This window comes from Macaca nemestrina, chromosome 1 (assembly GCF_043159975.1).
Source record: "Macaca nemestrina isolate mMacNem1 chromosome 1, mMacNem.hap1, whole genome shotgun sequence".
Lineage (NCBI taxonomy): Eukaryota > Metazoa > Chordata > Mammalia > Primates > Cercopithecidae > Macaca > Macaca nemestrina.
This window is the reverse complement of record NC_092125.1, coordinates 213,118,926-213,139,539: the sequence shown is the minus strand read 5'-3', so window position 1 is coordinate 213,139,539 and position 20,614 is coordinate 213,118,926. Positions and strand designations below refer to the sequence as shown.

The 20,614-nt window shown below is 36.9% G+C and overlaps 1 protein-coding gene across 39 annotated transcripts in view; it reads right to left on the bottom strand.

The window, feature by feature from the left end:
- The window catches only part of LOC105483079 (eukaryotic translation initiation factor 4 gamma 3), a 369,254-nt gene that overhangs the window by 73,519 nt on the left and 275,121 nt on the right, over nt 1-20,614 (bottom strand). For 21 of the 39 annotated variants that reach the window (XM_071099202.1, XM_011743699.3, XM_011743700.2 and 18 more), the window contains 6 exons: nt 19,604-19,692; nt 14,465-14,711; nt 10,185-10,318; nt 8,303-8,422; nt 7,421-7,531; nt 282-452 (listed from right to left, as the gene is read on the bottom strand). In XM_071099202.1, the coding sequence (XP_070955303.1) occupies nt 282-452; nt 7,421-7,531; nt 8,303-8,422; nt 10,185-10,318; nt 14,465-14,711; nt 19,604-19,692 (872 nt within the window). Of the gene's footprint in view, nt 1-281; nt 453-7,420; nt 7,532-8,302; nt 8,423-10,184; nt 10,319-14,464; nt 14,712-19,603; nt 19,693-20,614 lie in introns of those variants that run through there. The other 18 variants (XM_071099229.1, XM_071099204.1, XM_071099207.1 and 15 more) reach the window with 2 other exon arrangements.

Here is a 20,614-nt window from a genome sequence, read left to right as displayed (position 1 = left end):
AAAGAAAAGCAAATATTAACTTAAGCCTGAATTACATAAGTCTATGACACATGAAACCTCTAGACCTGGAAACTATTCTGAAAAAACACACAAAAAGCAATTTCAAGAGAAAACAGTAGGTTGTCTGGCATCCATAATGGCTTTTAGAATAATTCTTTTAATAGGAAAACATTATAAAACGTCTTAAACTGATTATCTCTACAAACATTAGCAAAGCAAAATAAGTTTGAACAAAATCAACATAATTTCAAAACAATGTCAGGATATGCTTTTGTTCTCACCTGGGTTTTAATGTTTTCGGGATCATCGGCTTGGCTGTCTCGTTTTTGGCTGGGCTTCCAGGCATTTTCTGCCTTTTTTAGGTGTACATCTTCTTTTACAGAAACTGTGATAATCTTTCTTGGTTCCCTTCTTTGGCCAGGTTGAGATCTTCGTGGTCCAACATTCAACAACTAGGACAAGAATATTACAGCTATTCAGAGTACTTACAATTTATTGTCTTTGCTGTGCTGTTCAAGTCAAGCCTGATGACCACACCAAGCAATGCTAGACACTCAAGCTGGATGTAATCTTTTTGCGGGGTAAAAAAACAACCTCAGAAGACCATCAATGTAATATTCTCCACCACTACAATTTTTGAACAAGAGGCCTTTTTGAACAAGATGTTTGACAAAGCTGTTACTTCTAATGAGAAAGACTACTTCTAACTGAAGCTTTATCTTTTATTAGTTGCATAACTGTGGACTGGTCACTTCAATAATTACAAAAATTCAAAGGTAGTTATCATCCCAGTTACAAATCTGCTAAAATTGCATTTCTACAATCCCAGGGTAAAATGCAAATGTAACATCAACACTAAGCCTTACTGTAGATCATAAAATATTCCACTTGATATGTTGGGTCAGAAATACTAAAATAAACTCATTATATATCATCGATGAGAGTCAAACTAAATTACTCCCTGAAAAAAAAATGTCTTCCTTTTATTTGTCAGCTCTGTTCCTGCTGGATTCCCACTATACTCTTGTGTTAAAACCAAAGTATGTTGCCATGTTATACTGCCAGCACACTAAGTAGAGATAACAGAGTAAGTTAAAAGTTGCATTTTGTGTATCAAAACATTCATAACAATTACTATCTTAAATGCTTGGAAATAATTTTTCAAGGTTAAACATTTGGGTTGACACTAAGCTCTGCTACCTTCAAGCAGACCTGCTGCATGTTGACAACCTTTACTTTTTCTGATATATCATTCTTTTAGTGCTGAGCAAATATTGCCATCAGATTTTTTTTTTCTTTCTGAGTTGTACTGAAGGGCTAGCCATTAGATTTCAAGAGAGAATAAAAACTTCATACAAAGCACACATAGATGAGAATCATTTCTCACTTAAGGCCCCAATGCTGCCCTTTTGAATTCATAAAACACTTCAGAGAAAGAAGTACAGACTTTAATGTCATTTATTATATAAAAAGGCAGTTTCTAGGAGATACACAGTCTGGGGCCTAAGCTGCTAAGCTCAAACACCTTTACACATCAATCATTCTCAGAATTATTCCTTTATGCTTCACCATCTGCCCCAATTAGAAATGGTAGTTATGAAGAATGCATCAGGATCAAAAGTTAGAGTTTCTGCAAAATTTCACACCAATCTTGTCAAATGCACCCAGCTAAGGATACAGTACTGATGATATCTCAGACTATTTGATAAACATCAAAAACAAAACACACACACACAAAAAAAAACAGGTCAGATAAACCCAGAGGTATGAGACACATGGTATAACTGAAAGGAAATAAAGATCATCAGATTGGAAAAATGCCAACAGGGAACAGTTGTTAAACCAGACAGTACTACTATAAGAACATAAATTGTAACTGAAACTTTAATATAGTAGCCCAGACAAAACAATTCTGTTAGAAAAATATAGCAATCAGTCGGGCGCGGTGGCTCAAGCCTGTAATCCCAGCACTTTGGGAGGCCAAGACGGGTGGATCACGAGGTCAGGAGATCGAGACCATCCTGGCTAACATGGTGAAACCCCGTCTCTACTAAAAACTACAAAAAACTAGCCGGGTGTGGTGGCGGGCGCCTGTAGTCTCAGCTACTCGGGAGGCTGAGGCAGGAGAATGGCATAAACCTGGGAGGCGGATCTTGCAGTGAGCTGAGATCTGGCCACTGCAGTCCAACCTCGGCGACAGAGCAAGACTCTGTCTCAAAAAAAAAAAAAAAAAAAAAAAAAAAAAATGTAGCAATCAAGTAATGCCTGATTTTTATAATTCAGGTTATATTCTACTGTTGACTTATGTAGATTAATAACTTATTAAATGGTTGGCTAAACCTCAGGTAAACAATTATATCACAAGATATTTAATTTAATCCATGCATTTGTACATAAACATTGCCAAGAACAAATGTTTCTGGATGTAACGAAAGGAAATTATGTCAAAATCAAGTAAGAGCCATAGATGCACATTAGGAGACAAAGTCAGAAAATGCCCATTTCCAAACCCTACTGCAAACACCAATAAATAAATATGCCTTGAGATTTGAATCTGGAAAATGGCAATACGATTTATTCCACACCTCTTTACCTGCTCCAAGACAAATATGTGTGAGTCTCAAATGAGCAACACAGAGATGTGAGAAAGTAACAATAATGCTTCAAAGGAAAAAAAGCTTTGAAAAGCTAACTGATAAATTGTTAGTCCAAGATAAAATAGTTAAAATTAAAACCCAGGTGAAAACACCCATGAAAAATTTTAAAATTATAATTGTATCTCTGGTTATAACTAAGATAAAGACACTGTTCTCAAATATTTATCTAGGTATTTTGAGTCCTTAATACATCTACTATACTTACAAATTCTTAGTACGTTCAATTAATCAATCTCTAATGCGCCCATATTTGCATTCTGAGAATGAATTCACTGTTTGGAATAGCAATGCCTAGAAAACTGTGGTGTAGTGAACTTAGGAGACAAAAGAATCAGACTCTAGAGAGTACAAATCTGCTATGTATGAGCAAAGTTACTGTAGGAAAGTCTCTTAGTTTTGTTAAGGTTTTTCACGTATACAATGCCAGCCCTACCTAAAAATGTGATTATAGGATATAAACCATGTAAAAGGACCCTAAAAACTATGTTATCGTCAATACCAAAGGATCAAAAGGAACTTTTAAAAAAGTGATATATAGGCCGGGCGCGGTGGCTCACGCCTGTAATCCCAGCACTTTGGGAGGCCGAGGCAGGCGGATCATGAGGTCAGGAGATCAAGACCATCCTGGCTAACACGATGAAACCCTGTCTCTACTAAAAATACAAAAAATTAGCCGGGCGTAGTGGCGGGCGCCTGTAGTCCCAGCTACTCAGGAGGCTGAGGCAGGAGAATGGCGTGAATCCAGGAGGCAGAGTTTGCAGTGAGCCGAGATCGCGCCACTGCACTCCAGCCTGGGTGATAGAGCGAGACTCTGTCTCAAAAACAAAAACAAAAACAAAAACAAATACGAAAAAAAGTGATATATAAACGTAAACATTTCACGTCCCTTTTTGTGTGTGAAAAACTTAATACAGATAATCAAATTTTTGGTATCCTTCAGAAGTAGCAACAGATGATGAATGATTTATATACTAAACACACAAAAAATCTAGGATCCTGTGCTAAAAGTTATGGGCTACACAAAAATAAATGACACCTGGTTTCTTTCTTTGAAAGACGGTACTTTAAGGAACTTTAAGATATAATGTACTCAAGGTCCACAATGTCAAAACTAAAAATGTCAAAATCTGGGGTTGATTAGTGAGCCATTTTCTTTTTTCAGGCGATATTAAAGTTTGAATTTTTTACCCACTGTCAGTTTTCAAAAAGGTATTAAGAAATTATACCCATCTCTGTTTTGCAATTTAATATACATCATTCCTATCTTATTCGGAGACTGTAACCTTAAATTCCACTGCTTACCTGGATAATCAAAGAAAATAGAATCAATATGCACTTACATTTTTAAAGAAGGAAGACAATCAAGTATTCCTTTAAAGAAAGGTTTTACTCCTAGAATTTTTCTTTGCTCCTAGGATTTTTATGATTGATCAGTTTATCTCAAAAGTTAGTTAAAATAACTATAAATGGCAAATTACTTGTCTAGGTCCAATGCTCCTCTTAAGATATATTTTTTGGAGTGCTTTCTGTGATGTCCACAAAAAGACTACAAAGACAACTGATGAGTAATTTTATTTTATTTTTTTAAATTTTTTATTTTTTGGGACGGAGTCTTGCTCTGTCACCCAGGAGGGAGTGCAGTGGCACGATCTTGGCTCACTGCAAGCTCCGCCTCCCAGGTTCACGCCATTCTCCTGCCTCAGCTTCCCGAGTAACTGGGACTACAGGCGTCCACCACCACGCCCGGTTAATTTTTCGTATTTTTAGTGGAGATGGGGTTTCACCGTGTTAGCCAGGATGGTCTCGATCTCCTGGCCTCGTGATCTACCCGCCTCAGCCTCCCAAAGTGCTGGGATTACAGGCGTGAACCACCGTCGCCCCGCCCGTAATTTTATTTTAAAAATAACTAAAGACATGCTATTTCGTGGTAATTTCTAACAGATATGCACTTTACTATCCAGTGAAGGACACTTAGGTTTGAAAACTACGTAGCTGCATATGACATTTTAAAATCATTAGCATGCATTAAAAATATTTTATAGTAAGTCTGTTGCAGCAGTTTTTGTGGTTTTTTTTTTTTTTTAGACAGTCTTGCTCTGTCACCCAGGCTGGAGTGCAGTGGCATGATCTTGGCTCACTACAGCCTCCGTCTCCTGGGTTCAAGCAATTCTTGTGCCTCAGCCTTCTGCGTAGTTGGGATTACAGACATGTAATCCCAGGCTAATTTTTTTTTTTTGTATTTTTTTTTAATTTTTATATTTTTGTAATTTTGTATTTTTGTATTTTTAGTAGACACAGGGCTTCGCCATGTTGGCCAGGCTGGGCTCGAACTCCTGGCATCATGTGATCTGCCCACCTCAGCCTCCCAAAGTGCTGAGATTACAGGCGTGAGCCACCGTACCTAGCCTGTTGCAGAAAAGTTTGTATTAGAGTCATGGCTAATTAAGATAATAATGGGGCATACCACATAGATTTTAATATTATTAGGTGATAATTAATTATAAGATAATTTGGAGAACTAGAAAAAGTTATTTGAAGTATGGAATCAGAAACTGCAAAGAGTAGAGGAGTAGGGCTGTTGCTTTTTTCCAAACAGCATTATTTTTGTTACTGTTTTTTTGAGACAGAGCCCCACTCTGTTGCCCAGGCTGGAGTGCAGTGGTGCGATCTTGGCTCACTGCAGCCTCTGTCTCCAACTTCTGCTTCCCAGGCTCAGGCAATCCTCCCACCTCAGTCTCTCAAGTACCTGGTACTACAGGTGTGTGCCGTCATGCCCGGCAAATTTTTGTATTTTTTTGTAGGGACAGGATTTCACCATGTTGCCCAGGCTGGTCTTGAACTCCTGGACTCAAGCGATCTACCCGCTTTGGCCTCCCAAAGTGCTGGGATTACAGGCATGAGCCACTGTGCCTGGCCATTTTTGTTTCTTTATATGTTGATATTTATGTCCTGTGACATTCCCATCTGTATCTATATCAATATACCAAGGTAAGCTGGGCACATTAAGTGGAGAATGTCTGTTATCTAGGAGACAGGCTGGAAGAATAACTTGCCTTAAGGCTTAACATATCAACATTATCCTGAGAAATCAAAATTTCACTTAAAAACTAGCTTCTGACATAGAACAAAACTGCTTAATAAAAGTAAATTAAATAATTAAAGTTGATATTTTTGGAGCTACTACAAATTCTAGATAATGTCTCACTTCTAGTCACATTACTTTGAATGTACCAGAATAACTCACTGATCTCACATATGTAGGTATACAGAGGAGTGGTATACACTGTGATAAAGTTACTTTTAAAAATTATTTTCTATTTTCAATAATTTAAAAGAGACGTCACTTATTCTAAACTCACAATATTTCCTTTTTGTTGTAACTAGTTATTAGCAAACAATGACTAGCAAGCTGGTAGTGAAAAGTGACAATATACATTGGAAGAGGATTTATACATTTTGTGAGCCATCTATCAACAAAATTGGGCAATATGATAATAACCACAGATGCTGTTATCCACAGAATATTCAAAACAGCATCAACATTATTTCAAATATTTGGCAAAACAAAGATATAAACCAAAACCAAAACGAACAATAATACAAATAAAAATTCAACATTAAAAAAGGAAATAATAGCCAGGCGCGGTGGCTCACGCCTGTAATCCCAGCACTTTGGGAGGCCGAGGCGGGCGGATCACAAGGTCAGGAGATCGAGACCACGGTGAAACCCCGTCTCTACTAAAAATACAAAAAATTAGCCGGGCGCGGTTGTGGGCGCCTGTAGTCCCAGCTACTCGGGAGGCTGAGGCAGGAGAATGGCGTGAACCCGGGAGGCGGAGCTTGCAGTGAGCCGAGATCGCGCCACTGCACTCCAGCCTGGGCGACAGAGCGAGACTCCGTCTCAAAAAAAAAAAAAAAAAAAAAAAAAAAAAGGAAATAATATTGAAAAAAAGGTATAAAATGGTTTCTAGAAAGCTGCTTTCTAAGACGTGCTGGTGAGGTAACTCAAGATTTAAAAAAATTTTAATTTAGTATTTCCTGAAAACAGATAAATGTGTGAGAAACAGAGTATCTCACATACACAGGTCTCTAAAATGGTGATGGTAATGACTCAATAAACAGTATGCTTCAAATTCAGGTGGTTTTCAGTAGTTTTTACAAAGTCTACAACACACTGTAGGCATTCAAGTATATTCTATCACTGTTTGGTTGCAGGAAAATAATCAAATAATTTAAATATCTACAAAGTGACATTTGTTGTCAGACAATGTAGTCTTAATTCAAAGCAGGTTTCAAAAATTGCCATTTCAGAAATAAAAAGGTGATGGAGAAACAAAAAGCGTCACCTTATATAAAATGAAGTAACAGGGTGATCTGCAAATGTACATCAAACCCCAAGCTCCTCCAGAATGTTAGATTTATTGCTCTCTATGCCATTCTAACTTGGGGAAAAGAGGTATTCAACATCGTTGGCAACTTTCCCCATGCTTTCTGAATTCTACAAAGCATGGAGTAGGCAGAGTCTGCCGAATCTTGCACAGTGCAGTGCCCCAGCATAACTCCACTGGTGATGCCACTTCCACCGCTGAAGAGCCTGCCACTGGAGGTGTAACAGCAATCTGCAGTTTACCGATACTGTACTCTTTTGTACTTGTCATTTGTTCAAATTTTGACTTAACAATCAATAGTAAATAAAAAGAGCGTAACAGAAAATATTGTAACACCAGAGACTATTATTACAAAAAACAAAGCGTTCAGCGCACCCCTAGAGGCAGGCTCTTCATGGGTGGGTGTGACATCGCCAGTGGAGGGCAAGTTGGGGCTTTGCTCTGTTCCAGAATTGGCAATCCATGCCTGCTCTGCACTTTGCAAATCTGTAGAAACAAAGACAAGACATGATCATTAGCTGAATGTCATCAGAGATCTCCAGTATATCAGGACACCTCAAAACAAAACAGGAATCTTATCAAGATTGGCGCTCTCTCTATATATTTTTTTTCAGAGACAGGGTCTTGCTTTGTTGCCCAGACTGGAGTGCAGTGGCATGATCATGGCTCACTGCAGCCTGGACCTCCTGTTCTTGTTTTGTCAGCCAGACTGGAGTACAGTTGCATGATCATGGCTCTGGACCTCCTGGGGTCAAGTAATCCTCCCACCTCAGTCTCCCGAGTAGCCAGGACTAGGACTATAAGCATGCGCCAGCATGCCTGGCCTATTTTATTTCTTTTCTTTTTTTTTTTTTTTGTGGTAGAGACAGGGTCTCTCTTAGTTGCCAGGCTGGTTCTGAACTCCTGACCTCAGGTGATCCTCCTGCCTTGACCCCACAAAGTGCTAGCATTACAGGCCTGAGCCACCATCCCCGGCCATGGTTGGCACTATTTTTAAACCTATTTGCAGGTCACCTCAATTGAAAAAATGGGGGAAAAAAAAATCAAGACCAAATTAATGCAGACTAGCTTCTGTCAAGTAAAAACAACTCGTGTATTCTTTATTTGCTTTAATATGAGTATGGAAAGGATAGTCTTTGCCTCTTCTTCTTCTTGACTAGAATCAACGAACAAAAGCTGCTGTCTTGCCGTGAGGTAGGATTTCATGGAGTCTGTGCCAGTGTCTAACTAAGTGAGTTGTAGGGAACTTGCACTTACAGGCACGCCTCTTCCACCAGGTGTCTGCCTTCCAAAATCAGCAAAGGCTGGTGTAAAGTCTGGTCCTCGAGGCAAAATCCGAGGATCCAGAGTTCGCATTGGCAATTTGGGTTGGTTGATCTGCATGAAGAAGCAAAAGAAAGCTTAATACATGTTCCAGAGCATTCCCTGCCACAAAAGATAACAAAAAATTTGACTGAAAGGTTACATCAGCTTAAACGGTAAGCACACGGTAAGCATCAGCTTCGGAACCAGCAGAAGCCCAACCTCATCCATGGCAGGTTCTCCTGGGCTATCCTTAGAGCCATTAGGCTAAAACAATGGTTTTCCGACACCCTGAGAATGATTTAGGCCTTAAATTTCCAAGTAGGGGCTATACATAATCAGTAGATTGGCTCACTAGATACTGAGGACCAACTGAAAGGCACAAGACATTTTGAGATCCTCTACACTAGCATCAAATTTTAGAAATAAAAAAAAAAATATTCACCAGGACATAGAGCACTTGCCTATAGGAATCCTGCTACTGCTCATTTTAGTTTTGATGCTGTAGACTTATGGTTAGTAAAGAATGTATTATGAGTGGACAATAAGTATTAAAGGAGATATATTTCATGGGTGATGATTCATTTAAAATTTCACTGTCTGCCTTGTTAATCTGAGATATCTGACTTTGAATAAGTATGTAATGTGACTATGGACGACACAAAGTTAAGCAGACCAGTGAGAAGTCAACTAATTAAGTGTCCAAAGTCATAAACAGATAAGGCAGCAGGACAGGCAGGAATATTTTCTAAGAGGATAATCTAATTTGGTGGATATAACACTTGACTTCTGAGGTACTGAAGTAGCCTCAAATTAGCACCATTAATCAATCATTCAGCTGTCCTCACATAACTATCTAGGAGAGAAGACTTAGATACCACCAATAGAAGTAAGAAGACCTATTGCTATAAGAAAGTAAAATAATATAAATGAGTTCTGGATAAGCAGCTCCTGGACATCTTTATTACCCCATTTATGCCGGAGGCTGCAAATTTTTTTGCGTGAAAAATCAGATCTTGGTTATGACCTTGAGCAGTAGGATACAAAGAACTCCCACAAGCTTAGCATTCCAATAATGAAACACTAGGCATAAATCAGTTAAGAGGTAGATATGATTCCATAAGATAGTTAATCTCTACATTTTTACATTTTTGTTCCTCTACAAAACAAGAATACTTCAAGCTTAGTCATCAGCTCTGGTTTATCTTTGATTTCCATGAAATTACTTTAGTAGATCTGACTTTACTCCTTTTAATTTAGTAAACAAATATTGACTGTACTAATTTGCTGTGTGCACCATTAAGATCAGATGCAAAGAGGAAGGATGCCTGTTTGCACAAGATTGGGGAATTCAATCACTGGAGGTATCTATCAGGGAAATTTTGAGATACATATTATTTGAATCATGTTGATTCTCACTTATGTTTGATCTGCCAAATACCTTCCTAGATTTCTGACCTGTCCTCAATGCCGATAGAATTCCATAATGAACTTTTAGAACAATGAGGAAAGACCCCTGTATCAATTTAGCCGTATGTTTCCCCCGACAAACACAAAATTTTTATATCACCAAAAAACAGCCATAATAAGCAGATAAATCAATTAATAAACATTAAAAAAACACTAGTCCAATATGGGCCAAATCCCAAAATGACTGTAACCTATAAGGAACTCCAAATCCAACAGTGTTTAGGGAAACAAATTCTTAAACATTAGATATTTTTATATCATTTAGTCTAACAATGACTAAAAACTGCTGATACTTCACATATTTGCACTTATAGTTAAAATCAGTTCCCACCAAAAAGAACTAGTTTTCTCTGAGTATGCAGCTTACCTTGTCAAGAACCACATCACTGATAGGAGGCAGGCCCTCTGGTTTTTGTATACAGGCTGGCATGAACTGGAAGTCCAGCAGAAACTCCCTGTCATACTGCTTCTTACCTTCAGTATCAGTAGGCTTCCAGGATTCTAGAAAGAGGAATACAGGCAGACAACTGTTTGTAGGGCATTATATTATATATGTCATGCACTGCAAAACAACATTTCCATCAACAGCAAACTGCATATACAACGGTGGTCCCATAAGGCTATAATGAAGCTGAAAGGTTCCTATTGCCTAATGACACTGTAACTATCCTAATATGGCAGCACAATGCATTATTCACATGTATGTGTTAATGGTAGTGTAAACAAACCTACTGTGCTGCCAGTCACTTAAAAGTATAGCACATACAATCAAGTGTAACACAAAATACTTCATAGTAATAAGAAATAACTATGTTACTGGCTTACGTACCTACTACACTATACTTTTTAATCACTAGAGTATATTCCTTCTACTTATTAAAAAAAAAGTTAACTGTAAAACAGCCTCAGGCAAGTCCTTCAGGAAATATTCCAGAGGAAGGCACCGTTATCATAGAAGATGACAGCTCTATGAATATTATCGCCCCAGAAGACCTTCCAGTGGGACAAGATCTGGAGGTAGAAGACAGTGATGTTGATGATCTTGACCGTGTATAGGCCTAGGCTAATGTGTGTGTTTGTGTCTTAGTTTTTAACAAAAATTCTTAAGTAAAAAGATAAATAATTTTAAAAATAGAAAAAAGCCTATAGAATAAGGACATAAAGAAACAAGGCCAGGGATGGTGGTTCACACCTATAATCCCAGTACTTTGGGGGCCAAGAGTTTGAGACTAGCCTGGGCAATGTAGTAAGACCTAATCTCTAGGAAAAAAAATCTTTTTAAATTAGCTGGGCGTGGTGACGTGCAACTGCAGTCCCAGCTATCAGGTGGCTGAGGTGGGAAGATCACTCAAGTCCAGGCGGCTGAGGCTGCAATGAGCTATGATTGCACCACTGCACTCCAGCCTGGGTAACAGAGTAGGAGATTCCATCTCAAAAAAAAAGAAAAAGAAAAAGAAAAAAGAAAGAAATATTTTTGCATAGCTGTACAGTGTGTTTTAAGCTAAACATTATTACAAAAGTAAAAAAGTTAAAAAATTTTAAAAGTTTATCAAGTAAAAAGGTTACAGTAAGCTAAGAATAAATTCATTATTAGAGAAAGTACAAATTTTAAAATAAATGTAGTGTGCCCTAATGTTTTTAAAATCTACACCAGCGTACAGTAATGACCTAGGTCTTTACATTCATTCACCACTCACCCAGAACAACTTCAAGTCCTGCAATCTCCATTCATGGTAAGTGCCCTACACAGTGTAACATTTTAAAACTTTTATATAGTATTTTTACTATACCTTATCTATGTTTAGTTATATTTAGATATACAAATACTTACCATTATGTTACAACTGCCTACTATTCAGTATAGTAACATGCTGTACAAGTTTGCAGTCTAAGAGCAGCAGGCTATACTATACAGCCTAGTTGTGTAGTAGGCTAGAACATCTAGGTTTGTGTAAATACTCTTTTGTTTGCACAAGGAAGAAACTGCCTAATGATGCATTTCTCAGAACAAATCACCGTCATTAAATGATGCATGACTTACATCCCCTCAGAGTACAAAACACTTTCCAGTATTTATCTCTTCATGAACAAACACAAAATAGAAGGGAACAATGAAATAGTCAGGAAATATGTGAAGATTTTAAACCATCACTTGTTCTTTCATCCCTTCTAAATACCTTTGAGTAGTAAAATAATCTAAAGCAAGTAGGAATCATTTCACATACACACTAACCAACCTTTGGCCAGGGACATATAATAATCTTCACTAAATAAACTACCAAGCCCTTAAATAACTAAGAAATAAGAAACCTGATAAAACCCTTGGCTTCAATGAAAACGGATAGTTTGGTTGTTCACTTGGAAATGTTATTTTAGAGAAAAAAAAAAGCAAAAGGACACAAAACACAGAAACAACTTATTTAAGATAATGAAATGTCTAAGCAGTTAGATACTAAGTTTTCTTCCTTGCCTGTAATTTCATCTAAAAAAAAAAATCACAGTTTTCTTATTTTAATTAATAAAACTAATCAAAATCAGACTCCAGATTACTTCCTGATAGCAGATTGGATCCTCTTTATATTAGAGGTTCCTAATGTGTAGGTTATAGACCCACTGATGGTCTTTGAGAATATTCCAGATGTTTTCCACCATATCTTTATTACCTATTATATTTATTAAAAAGTAGCTTATTGGGATCTAAATTTCAAACTGTTTTTGTTCCAATTTCTACTGTCTTTTTTCAATTACTGCTGTTAAATACTACAAGAGCAAAAGGTAGTTGGTCAATTATAGTCAGGGCCTATATTGTAAAACTGATGGATGAAAAGAATTAAAATATAATATGAAATATAACTAACATAAATTATGCAATATACAAAATGTTAAAACAAAATAAAATAATATAAAAATATAATTTACATAGTCTAAAAATAGCAATAGTGTTTCCATTTTCTTAAGACACACTGGCGATGGCTACAAGTACTCTGTGACCTGGTACAAGCCTAGATCTTTTTCTTTATTTTTGAACACAGTATACAAGCCTAAGTTGACAAAAGCAATTCAGTACACTCAGTCCTAGGGTTTTTAAAAAAAACTTTTACAATAGCATAAATTTACAATTTCATAAAGCCCATTAACAGGAGTTTACTGGTAGTGAAAGATCAGTATATCAAAGTGGTAAGGGCTGGGCGTGGGAGCACTTTGGGAGGCCGAGGCAGGAGGAGTGCTTGAGCATAGGAGTTTGAAAGCAGCCTGGCCAACATAGAGAGACCCTCCCTCTGTAAAAAATAAAAAATAAATAAAAGAATTTAAAAATAATATAAAATAAAGTGATAAGTAATAGTCATTGGTTTTCAAACATCTCTGACTACAACTCACAGTAAGACATAAAACGACCTCATGACCCAGGAGAATCATACACGCATACATAACTACAAAGTTTCCAAACTGATACTTATTCTCACTACATGAAATAGACAGACATTTTTTCATTATATTATCCTTTTTTAAAATGTTGGTTGTGACCTATAAATTTCACAATCTATTAAATAGTATTAAACCCAACGGTTTGAAAAACACCTATCTAGGTTATCTTTGAGGTCTGGTATTTTACATTTGAACCCTACCTCCTGCAAAACTTAGTCTAGATGTGGCAAATTAAGGAAAACTTTTCACCTACTCCAAACTTTTTTTTTTTTTTTTTTTTTGAGATGGAGTTTCGCTCTTGTTGCTCAGGCTGGAGTGCAATGGTACAATCTCGGCTCACTGCAAGCTCTGCCTCCTGGGTTCAAGCGGTTCTTCTACCTCAGCTTCCCAAGTAGCTGAAATTATAGGCATGTGCCACCATGCCCAGCTAATTTTGTATTTTTAGTAGAGACGGGATTTCTCCATGTTGGTCAGGCTGGTCTCGAACTCCTGATCTCAGGTGATCCGCCCGCCTTGGCCTCCCTAAGTGCTGGGATTACAGGCGTAAGCCACCATACCCAGCCCAAACTTTCTATCAAAGGAACCATCTTTCCTCACAGATCCACACCAAATCTCTCCATATATCTCAAAGTCAGTCACGGTTCATATAGTATTACGTCACAGGTTTAATGCATTTGATGGTGTCTTAAGATAAATCCTCCAGGGTTTGTATTTGTTTACCATATGTTTATTAAATATATTCCTTATTTACTTGTTTATCATACAGATTTACTGCAGGGGACCTCCCATATTGCAGGTACTCAATATCTTGTTTCAGAGTTCAGTTCTACAGAGTGATTTCTGTCAACAGAGTTCGAGTCTTATGAAAGATGACTAACGCCATCTCAAGGAATGTGGTAATATCTCTATATCCCTTTCAATTAAAACAAATAGAATAATTTTTAAAATCAAACTGCACCCACTAGCCTGGAACTGATTCCCTCTGCCAGATGCTCTTCCATTGCCAGTAAAAGGGGAATACCAGTGTCGGGTATCATTTCCATCAATACAGAACTCTCTGGATTTGCTAGTCACTAACTTAGGCTTGATGATCTGTCCTGTAAATATTATATTGTGATAAACCTCTTTCTTCCATCCAGTATCTCTCTATCAAAAGGCAACATTTCTCTAAGGTTGCAGTAGAGGGAAAAGAGGTAAATAGGAAGGCAGGTATAAACTTACCTGGTTTAAATGGAAACGTGAGCCCATCACCAGAACTATCGGTGGAGCCTGAATTAGCATCTATTCCTTCACCCTCAGAAACACTCTCAGCACCATTACGTACTGGCTCAGCCTCTTCTCCATTTTCTTCCACAGCTTTCACTTTTTTTAGGTCAGAGGGGTCTCTTTCAGGATGAAACCCCTGGCTCATTTTATCTTGTTCAGATTCAAGTACTTTGTCAACTGAAAGTTCCTCTTCGGCTTTAGGCTAAATAATAAATGAACAAAGAGGTTACATTTTTTTCATGGGTGTAAATATACACAAAAACCTACATCAACCCCCTTCAAACAGCAAAGGAAAACATGTCACTCAAGATAAGAATGTCTGTGTTCAGCATGTTGTATTAGAATGGTGAGTTTTAAAAAAAGACTTTTCTCATTTCAGCACCTAGGAAAAGGAAGACAATTCAAATGGCTGCTGAAATGCTTTAACATGAGACTAATAATATCCAAATGTACCAAAGGTTAGAATGGAAAGAACTGTTAATCCATGGAACTTTACGAACATGAAAGAGTCCTAGTCAGAAATCTAAAACGAGCACTACGCTACCCTTGCCATGAAAGCTCCACAAATATAAAAAGAAACACTGGAGGGTATTTTTTATACTGTCCTCTGGCTGTGGAATTGAGGGTTTGGAGAAGTGCTCAAAGCATCTAAGTTTTACAAAGCTGATCATATCTCATTTTACAAAAAGGCCACTTGCTAGTTAAAATCTATTTTGTTATTTGTTCTTAGACTTCTCTGAGGCTGTGACCATATAGAAAAATCTTGTATAGCCAAAAAAAAAAAAAAGAGAGAGAAATCTGGGATCTGGAATATCACACCTATTTTCAGAAGGCAAAAAAGAACTGAAGTTATTCCTTAGATTATTTTTGACCATCTTAGTGTCAGATATCAAACAAAAATGGTTTTGTAAAGGCCTCATGAATCTTCAAAACTCCTTGAGGCAAAGTTCTCCACGAACTCCTTTTTCATGAAGGGTAAGCACTCTGAAAACAATCCTCTGAAACAAGTACTCAGAGGTGTTCTAATTGATAAATTCACACGAGGAGAAGAGCCAAGAATTGGAGCTGGTTCAGCAGAGGATAGTGTAAAGTAGTCTCATATATAGCAGAAAGTAGTTCACCCCAAATAATCTATGAAATTACATTTAAAACAATTTTTGAGTGACAAATACTTCTTTGTTAGATAGTATTAAAACAGATATAATACTAGCAAATTTTATTTTGCCATATAACAGATCATGGTTGAAAAGCCAATAAATTGTTTAATGTTATTAATAGAAACAGTTTTTAGACTCTTTCTAATAATGGAAATAAAAAGTTCATGCAAATATGCACAAACCCCACCCCACCCCTATTCCCCCGACTAATCCATGGAAAAAGATAGTACATAAAAATCCTCAAAAGACAGACAGACATAAAATTCCAAAAAAATAAGTTTGGAAACAATTTATTTTATAAAGCATGGCAGAAAGTTGGTATCATTTAAACATTGAAGAAACCAGATCTACCAAATTTGAATCATGAATCAGCAGCCTCATTTTTAAAAATTTTAGACTCTAGTATAGTCTAATTATAATAATCTTATAATACCATCTCATAATTAAGTACAGGTCATCAAGAAGACATTTAATAAATCTGGGATATGAGTATGTAAATGGTATTTAACTTATTAAAGAGCAACCTAACCAAATTATACAATGATACAGAATTCTTATTTCAGATCTTATAAAATGTGAAAAAGTTTTTTTTAGAGAATACAGCGCATCCTCTTCTCTGTATCTACAATCAACAACCGTCCATCACATAGAAATGAAGGCTACATTACTCAGAAATTTAATTTCTAACTGGAAAAGGAAGTATAAAGAAACAAGTTTTATGAATAACAAACCATAATTCAGAGAACACGGAATCACTGAATTATCTCAGGTGTATTACTATGAGGGGTATTTGAAGAGAATAACAAAAATAGCTTAATTAAATATTATGGGTTTTTTGTTTTGTTTTGTTTTTAGCAGGATAAAATCCTAGTCAACTAGTCTGTAAGCGTCTAACAGTTCCTAAATTGTTTACGCAGAAAACCAGATTTAAGAAAAAGATCACTTCACTGGCTGGACAGCCAAAGGTAAACCTTTTATAGGAACCTGTTAAGAATTCACTTGACAGAACTCTATGCTTAATGCAATGAGTTTTTTAAAAGTGCTAGAAAATCAGACTGGCAACTATGCATATAATAATTGATGAAATGCTCTAAAATTTTAAAATTTATTTTAAGATACTTTGCCCAGCAATTTTAACATGAAATCATCCTTCATCCTTACTTTTCTAGGCTATAATTTTTTTTTTTTTTTTTTTTTTTTTGAGACGGAATCTCGCTCTGTCATCCAGGCTGGAGTCAGTGGTGCGATCTTGGCCCACTGCAATCTCCACCTCCCAGGTTCAAGCGATTCTCCTGCCTCAGCCTCCAGAGTAGCTGGCATTACAGGCATGCACTACCATGCCTGGCTAATTTCTGTATTTTTAGTAGAGACAGGGTTTCACCATGTTGGTCAGGCTGGTCTCAAACTCCTGACCTCGTGATCTGCCCACCTCAGCCTCCCAAAGTGCTGGGATTACAGGCGTGAGCCACCGCGCCCAACCTCTAAGCTATAATTTTGATAAATATCTTTAATAATGCAACAACCTAATATGTAACCCAAATAAGCTGATACCAGAAACAAACTAGTTTAAAAGCTGAGAAAATAAATCTAAGAAACGGGGAGCTTGATTAGTGGAAATGAACACAATGGCATCCAGTATTTACTACACTATGCCAACGAAAGCTCAGTTTTAGGAAAGACAGAAAAAAGAATTTCTGAAAGAAGTCAGTGTATAAAAAAAACAAATATTTTTTTGTCTTGCTTTAGTTTTTAAAAATTTTTTAGGTTACTTTATTTTTTTGAGACAGTCTCGCTCTGTTGCCCAGGCTGGAGTGCACTGGCACAATCTTGGCTCACTGCAACCTCCGCCTTCCAGGTTCAAGTGGTTCTCCTGTCTCAGCCTCCTGAGTAGCTGGGATTACAGGTGAGCACCACCATGGCCAGATAATTTTTTTTATTTTTAGTAGAGATGGGGTTTTGTCATGTTGGCCAGGCTGGTCTCGAAATCCTGGCCTCAAGTGATCCTCCTGCCTCAGCCTACAAAAGTGCTAGAATTACAGGCATGAGCCCCTGCACTCAGCCTTGTCTTAAAGTATAAAGTTAAGAAAAAGTGATTGGTTCAAAATAAGTCAAAACAGTTCTTGTGTTTGAAGAGTAACAAGCTAAAGAAGCTTTATAGCCAACTCCGGCCCAAGGGCCAATTCTGGCTCACCACCTGCTTTTGCACAGCATACAAGGTAAGGATGATTTTTATATTTGTAATATCTGAAAAAATCTGGAAAAATATTTCCTGGCATACAAATTCAGATTTCAAGGTCTATCAATAAAGTTTTGTGAAGATACAACCATGCTTCTTTCATTTACACATTGTTGATGGCTGCTTTTAAGCTACAGTGGCAGATCTGAGGAATTTTGACAGCATAAAATATTTACTATCTGGACCTTTACACAAAAAGTTTGCTGAACCTCAAGCTGAAGATTAGGATGAATATTTGAAGGCATGGGAGGAGCGGCCTATCTAATATTCAATAATGCTTAGAAATCCAACATGAAGTATAAGATAAGAAAAATAACAAAAAACCAGCTGAATCTAAAACGAAATCAGGATTGTATGTGATCCCCATGCCTCTGGAAGGTATTTTATTCTCTGTAGGAGCAACATTTCCTTGTTCAGCTGCAAAAGGAGTGCACCTCTATATCTTACTGCCAGTTTTTACACCCTAATAACCACAATGAAATCACACCCATCAACATTTTAGTGGTTGCTATGAGACTAACAGTGACATCAACACAGCATCATGTAACAGCAATGACAGCACAGGGAAAGTAACCAAGGGGTACTGTTAGATGCCCAAAGAAGGTAAGAATTATAACTTGCTAGAAAAGCCGAATGAATTAAACACGCTCAAAGTTATCTTAAGAAAATTTTTACATTTTAATATTATCATGTTAAACCTTGAGTAAAATTATTTTTAAAAAGTAGCTAAAAGAATAGTCAAAAAAGGGAAAAAGCTACATACAGATTTATATTGCTCTTCATTTATAAGCTTCAATACATAATGCTAAGGATGTTGAGATTACAGACAAGGAAATTGTTACAGTAATCCTTAGGACTGATTTGCCCTTGTTTCTTCCTCACATTCATCTCTTGGACTTGGTATGTTTTAATCTAAAGCAAAATCTGGCATGCCTTATTTTAAGACAGACAAACCACATGAAGAAAAGTTATGTTTCTGGGATGCAGTTAACAGATGACAGATTCAAAATGAATTTCTTTATAATGTACTAGATTAATTCTACCACCATTACTAATGGCATTTTTAAAAACTCTCCATTTTTGTTTACCAGATCATCTTTCTATCAAGTTAATACAAAGAAAATTTCTAGTTGGGGGAAGAGAAGAGTTCACCAAAAATTGTCATTTTATTTATTTATTTGAGATAATGTTCAGCTCTGTTGCCCAGGCTGGAGTGCAGTGGCATGATCACATCTCACTGCAGCCTCAACCTCCAGGGCTCAAGCAATCCTCCCACCTGAGCCTCCCAAGTAGCTGGGACCACAGGTATGCACCACCATGTCTAGCTAATTTTTTAAAAACATTTTTGTACAGTCAGGGTCTCCCTATATTGCCCAGGCTGGTCTCAAACTCCTGGGTTCAGGTGATCATCTTGCCTTCACCTCACAAAGTGCTGGGATTACAGCTGTGAGCCACTGTGCCTGGCCAAGTTTGTTATTTTAAAAGAGGTATTTTGAAAGAAAAACAAGAATTCAATGAAATCAAACATGCTACTAAAAATCTTTTTAAAATTCTAATATAAAATGGACTTAAAACAATTGGTCTCTGAGCTTGATATATTAAGTTTTGCTTAAAAAACTATTTCAAGAAATAGGTATAAACACACACCTGTCTATGAAATGGCACCACTGCTCTCAATATGAACTTAAGAGATTTGCTTACCTCCAATTCTGCCTCTAACATCTCTTCAGTGGTTCGGGTCCGATCTTTTGGTTTCTTCCATGTCTTTGGTACAGTTATAGCTATTTGAGCTGAAATACAAGATCAGGCCCATTACTTGCCACTGCAAAGTCATTCTGAGAAATATTAGGTCTAAGTGATACCTATATTCACATTCAGCAGGATAAAAGAGAACTTCACCTATACCAAATAAATAGTTGGCTGATAAAGTGAACAACTCTGTAGTAGCCCAGAGATTGCAACGTCAAGTGCTGTGGGTACAAACTCATAGCTTTCTAACCAGTGGCCTGCGTTCTTCCCATTTCATGGTTAGAAATACCCCAGCATGTAATTCAACATGTGATGAGTATGCACATAAGAAAACTGACTTGTGATCCAATTCTAGACTTGGGTCTACTTCTATTAATCAACTATGTAAACTTAAGCAAGTCACAGGTCTCAGGCCCCTACATTATTCAGCTATAAAGTGTAAGAGTGAGACTAGATATCTAAAGTTACTTCAAGCAATAAAACATAAAACGCTCAGGATTCTGTTATTTTTAAGTTTTCTAGACAACAAAAGGATACTTCAATTAAGGTTTTATTAGATAGGCAGCATTTCTAAAACATTCTGTTTTCATCTCAGATCAATACTGTTTGCCTAGCCTTTCATATTGCTAGAGTGAAAACTAAGAAAATAGATAATTTTTACTGAACTATTCTATCGTTTCAGAAATTCTAGATTAAAGGATTAAGTTTACAAAGGATTTTTAAAAATTCATCTGGCTTACAAATTCCACAGAATCATGGGTGTATAAGTGAAAGATTTTAACGATCAGATAGTAAGCTGATAATATTAAACTGCTTCTACAGAGGGCAACTTATGAATCAATAGACAGGAGTGAGGTACTATAGGAGGATGAACAGGGAGAAGAGTTAAAGAAAGGCCACTTAATAGGGAACATTACCAAAAGCAAATAAACATTTATTTAGATAAACATAAATCTAATCTGA